This window comes from Delphinus delphis, chromosome 1, assembly GCF_949987515.2.
Source record: "Delphinus delphis chromosome 1, mDelDel1.2, whole genome shotgun sequence".
NCBI classification, from domain to species: Eukaryota; Metazoa; Chordata; class Mammalia; order Artiodactyla; family Delphinidae; genus Delphinus; species Delphinus delphis.
This window is the reverse complement of record NC_082683.1, coordinates 108,888,847-108,894,279: the sequence shown is the minus strand read 5'-3', so window position 1 is coordinate 108,894,279 and position 5,433 is coordinate 108,888,847. Positions and strand designations below refer to the sequence as shown.

General features: G+C 57.0%; 1 protein-coding gene across 1 annotated transcript; it reads left to right on the top strand.

Moving 5' to 3' along the window:
• The first annotated feature begins 2,512 nt into the window (after window positions 1-2,512).
• On the top strand, window positions 2,513-4,405 carry LINGO4 (leucine rich repeat and Ig domain containing 4). Its single transcript, XM_060007297.1, has one exon. The coding sequence runs from the start codon at window positions 2,513-2,515 to the stop codon at window positions 4,403-4,405; it is 1,893 nt and encodes a 630-aa protein (XP_059863280.1).
• The last annotated feature ends 1,028 nt before the right edge of the window (window positions 4,406-5,433 follow it).

Here is a 5,433-nt window from a genome sequence, read left to right as displayed (position 1 = left end):
AAAAAAAAAAGGAGAAATGCTTTCTGGCTCTTCTCTCTACCTCGGTCTTGGCAGCAGCCGCTGCAGCAGCAACAGCAGCAGCGGCAGGCAGGGGGGCAGCGGGGAGAGAGGCGCAAGGGGAGGTGCGGGGCAGAGGTACAGCTCGAGTGGGACGGGCCCCCAGCCCCGCACAGATGCAGTGCCCAACTTGATGCCACCCTCCAGCTTCTCTGGTAAGTGCACCTACCTCCTGTCCCAGAGCTGCAGCTGCCCTTCTCCATAACGTTCTCAGAGACAAGGCCAGACCCGTCAAGGCTAGAGGGTCTGTGCCCACCCCAGGCCCAGCCAACCATCGATCCTGGCCCCATAGGACTTTGATGGGAAAACTAAGATGGCCCAGGTTCTCCGGAGGGAAGGACTCCAAGCAGACCTCCCTCCATTTCCGGGGTGCTCTCTCTAACTCTGGGAAGGGTTTTCCTGCAATCCGTGTGGATATTCCAGAAATCTTACCTCCAAGAGAGAGCCCCCTCCCGGTGTAGGTCCCCATGCCTCACTCAGGTCTGCTTTAAAGAGGATATCCAGGATCAGATGTGTCTCTGGACTGCCACATAGAGACAAGAGGAAAGCTCCCTGTTCCTTGAGGGTGATGCCCCAGACCCCAGCCCATACAAGGAGAGAAAGGAACGGTCCTGACACCTATCTCTTCCTGCAAAGTGGCTGGAAGCCAGTCCTGTAGCCGTGGAGATTGGCAAGGGAAGTTTATGATTACATTAGCCACCTTTAAAGAGAAGGGGCCAGATCCCCAGCCCCTGGCCCAGCGGGCTTCGGAGACTAAGAGGACATTCACAGGAGTGGCAAGGAGGGAAGCTGGGTTACACGCTTCACTGCACTTTTGCTGAATGCAGGAAGGAAGGATGAGCAGGAACTGCAGCAGTAGTGATAAAGAGCTAGCTGTCAGGTGGACTTACCAGGGGAATGAGGGTGGCTGGGACATCTCTCTGCCTGGAGAACTCTTAGCATGCCATCCATACCTGTTAGGTTGGGATTGGGAACAGAGGAGTCTGCTCAGCAGCTTCTGCCGTGCCATTCCTTCCCATGCCCAAGCCTCAGTACGGTGTCCTACGTCCCTCTGCTCTTTGGGCCTCTTTCTTCAGTTTCTGAACTACTACAGTCCTCTGAATTAGCTATAGGGTAGCCACCAGAACGATCCTTCTAGGAGAGGGTATAGAATGGGAAATAAAGGGGAAGAAATCACACCATCTCTTAAACTGCTTCTCCTAAGTTCCACCTGGGAGAAAATGGGCCGTGGGGTAGAAAGCTGACCCTGTAGGGCCCAGAAAGCCTGAGGCCTGAAAGGTCAAAGGTGATTGGGATCTGCAGCTAGAAAGAAACCGAGGCCTCCTGCCTCAGTTGGCTCAGTTGGTCCTACCTCTGTAGCATCCCTTGCCAATTCCAATACCTCCCCTTCCTTGGGGTCCCGGTTGTCACTAAACAGGGTGAGTCTATGGGACCTCTTCTCCAGCACCTCAGTCAGGCTCCAGTGGTCATCTGCCTGATTTTGCCCAGGCCCCTGGCACCCAGAAACCACTTTAAGTTGACAGGCTGTGCACACAGACTGTGCCCAGAGATCTGCTGTGCCAGCCAAGGGCTCCCTTGGTCCCCACCATAGCGTCTGGCCAGGCGCTGTCTCTCCTCACTTGTCTATGCCTACCTGGCTCTCAGTCTGTCTCTTGTGTTTTTCTCAGGCAGCAGAGGCCAAAGGGGACAAGAGATCTCCCTCAGACTCACACACTAGGCTTGAATCAAAACACCACGAAGGAGGGGTATGAGAGAAGCCCAAGTCTGAGGACCAAGCAACAAAACCGGGGCATCTCTTGGGTCCCTCACACCCTAATGTCATCTATAGGGGAGGCGGCATTGCCCTTGGGGTTCTTGTGAGGGATTCACGTACCCCCTGCATCCTGTGCTTTATCTAATGTGCAGCTTGGCTGTCATCCACAAGGTGTTCTGGGGAGATTGGATCTTGTTAGTCTGGGGCCTCAGGCCCTGGGCCAGGCTGGAGGAGGGCAGAGGGGCAATAAGTGGAGCCTGGGGGGCAGAGCTGAGGCCCACATGCTTCCCAGCCTTGGATGACTTAGTCAAGGCGATGCCTGTCTCCAATCAGGATCCAGGGATATGATCCCCCTTAAGCCGTAGACAAAGCTGTGGGTACATAACCTGGGAGAAGGGTGGGCAGAGAGAGACATAGCAGAGATTGGGAGAGCAGCTATCAGGGAGAAGGGACGTGAGGTATTTCTGGGTCTCACAGATGGAGGGAAACTCAAAAGTTACTTCCCTGCTGCTTCCTGTCTCCCTCCCCTAAAACTTTCCCCACTTGACTCGGGTTCCATGAGCTAGTAAGCACTTGGCCTGTTACCCAGGTTGGGAGGGGGAGGAAAGTACAGAGTCCCCTTAGAGGAGCTCCAGAAGGCTCCAGGGAGGTGTGCACCAGAATTCCCCCCAGATCTGCACCCTAGCTGCTGGCCATGCTGAGATGGGTAGCTCAATATCTCTCTCTCCTCTAAGGAGGCCCAGGGAAATCCAGGGTCCCCATCATCTGAAGCCACTTTCCAATAAGGGCCATGCCATCGTCTATTCCAGGATGGAAGAGGGGATGGCTGCGGCCACTACTCCAAAGCAAGCCTGGCCCCCCATCTTTTTCCTGCTCCTCCTGTCTGGGGGGAGTAGCGGCGGCTGCCCTGCTGTGTGTGACTGCACCTCCCAACCCCGGGCAGTGCTCTGTGCCCACCGGCGACTGGAGGCTGTACCAGGGGGACTCCCGCTGGACACCGAGCTCCTGGACCTGAGTGGGAACCGCCTATGGGGGCTTCAGCGGGGAATGCTCTCCCGCCTGGGCCTGCTCCGGGAACTGGACCTCAGCTACAACCAGCTGTCCACCCTCGAGCCAGGGGCCTTCCATGGTCTGCAGAGCCTGCTCACCCTGAGGCTGCAGGGCAACCGTCTGCGGATCGTGGGCCCCAGGGTCTTCTCAGGCCTGTCTTCCCTCACGCTGCTGGACATTCGCCTCAACCAGATTGTCCTCTTCCTCGATGGAGCTTTTGGGGAGCTAGGCAGCCTCCAGCAGCTGGAGGTTGGGGACAACCACCTGGTGTTTGTGGCTCCGGGAGCCTTTGCGGGACTGGCCAAGCTGAGCACCTTCACCCTGGAGCGCTGCAACCTCAGCACCGTGCCTGGCCCGGCCCTGGCCCGCCTTCCAGCGCTAGGGGTCCTGAGGCTCCGGGAATTAGATATTGGGAGGCTGCCGGGAGGGGCGCTGCAAGGGCTGGGGCAGTTAAAGGAGCTGGAGATCCATCACTGGCCGCCTCTGGAGGCTCTGGAGCCTGGGAGCCTGACTGGGCTCAATCTCAGCAGTCTGGCCATCACCCGCTGCAATCTGAGCTCGGTGCCCTTCCAAGCGCTGCACCACCTGAGCTTCCTCAGGGTCCTGGATCTGTCTCAGAACCCCATCTCTGCCATCCCAGCCCGGAGGCTCAGCCCCCTGGTGCGGCTCCAGGAGCTCCGACTGTCAGGGGCGTGCCTCACCTCCATCGCTGCCCACGCCTTCCATGGTTTGACTGCCTTCCACCTCCTAGACGTGGCGGATAACGCCCTTCAGACACTGGAGGAAACAGCCTTCTCTTCTCCAGACAAACTGGTCACCCTGAGGCTGTCTGGTAACCCCCTGACCTGTGACTGCCGCCTCGTCTGGCTGCTCCGGCTCCGCCGCCGCCTGGACTTTGGCATGTCCCCCCCTGCCTGTGCCGGCCCCCAGAACGTCCAGGGGAAGAGCCTGAGGGAGTTTTCAGACATCCTACCTCCAGGGCACTTCACTTGCCAACCGGCCCTGATCCGAAAGTCCGGGCCACGATGGGTCATTGCAGAGGAGGGGGGGCATGCCGTTTTCTCCTGCTCTGGAGATGGAGACCCAGCCCCCATTGTCTCCTGGATGAGGCCTCAGGGGGCTTGGCTGGGAAGGGCCGGGAGAGTAAGGGTCCTGGAGGATGGGACGCTGGAGATCCGCTCTGTGCAGCTACGGGATAGAGGGGCCTATGTCTGTGTGGTCAGCAATGTAGCTGGGAATGACTCCCTGAGGACCTGGCTGGAAGTAATCCAAGTTGAACCTCCAAATAGCACTCTCTCTGACCCCAACATCACCATGCCAGGGATCCCAGGGCCTTTCTTCCTGGATAGCAGAGGCATAGCTATGGTGCTGGCAGTCGGCTTCCTCCCCTTCCTCACCTCGGTAACCCTGTGCTTTGGCCTCATTGCCCTCTGGAGCAAAGGCAAAGGCCGGGTCAAACATCACATGACCTTTGACTTTGTGGCACCCCGAGCCTCTGGGGATAAGAACTCTGGGGGTAACCGGGTCACTGCCAAGCTCTTCTGACCTTTTCTTCCACACTGGGGACCCATCCAAGTCAGCTTCAGATACCAAAGGGGAAGAGAACCAAGGCTGCTTGGACCAGAAGCTAGTCCCAAACAGCATAGATCTCCCACGCCTCCTGCCTGCACCATGCCAGCAGCTAATGCCGCCTCCTGATAGCCGGCCTCCTTGTGCTTTTGCAGTTTGAGGATAGCATTGTCATCTCTTCCCTGAGGGTCCCAGGAAGCTGAAGATATAGACCCTGTAGTCAGCCCAGTCCTTCCCCCACCACATACAAAGCAGGAAATATAACCCTCCAGTCTGCTAGTCTAAGCTCCAGGCTTCCTTCACACCCACCTACACATACCTTAATAACCAATACCAGTCGCCAACCACAGCCATAGATTACTTCAGAGATGGGGCTGGGAAGTGCCACTTGCTTCTTGGAGTCTCTGCTCCTCAACCAGGTGGTCTCTCTCTCTCTTTTCTGCTCTGTCCCCTCTCTAGGGGCAAACAACTAGGGCCAATGACCTCAAGCTAGGGAGAAGAGGATGTGACAGGGGGTGTGGGACGGGAAGGAGGACAGACTACACACTGGCACTGAGTGTGCATGAGCCCTGCCACCTGCCTCTGTCTGTCACAGCATTAAACCTGTTGCCAAAAGTCCATGACAGTAGCAGCCCCGACTAAATGTGATCTCTGGAGATTTCTTCAGTCTTTTCCACCCCTTATTTCTGTCAGATCTCCCCCTTCCTACGCTTTCTGCCTGCCCATTGAGCCTGTATCCTAATGGCCTTGCCTGAATCTAACGAGCCTGACAACCAGGGGTTTACGCAAAAGGTTGCCCACCATGCCTGGAGAGATCAGCACACCCAGCCCATTTCAGTGTCAACCCTTTCCCCTGTACTCTCCCTCTCCGGAGTTGGAGAGGAGATCCTCTGCCTTCCAAAGGATCCCTCTGCAAAAATTTCAACCCAGGGCACCCAGCTCCTTTCCTTCTTTCTCACTCTGGTTGGAATCTCCCTAACATTCCTGTATTGCAGATCCTTAGT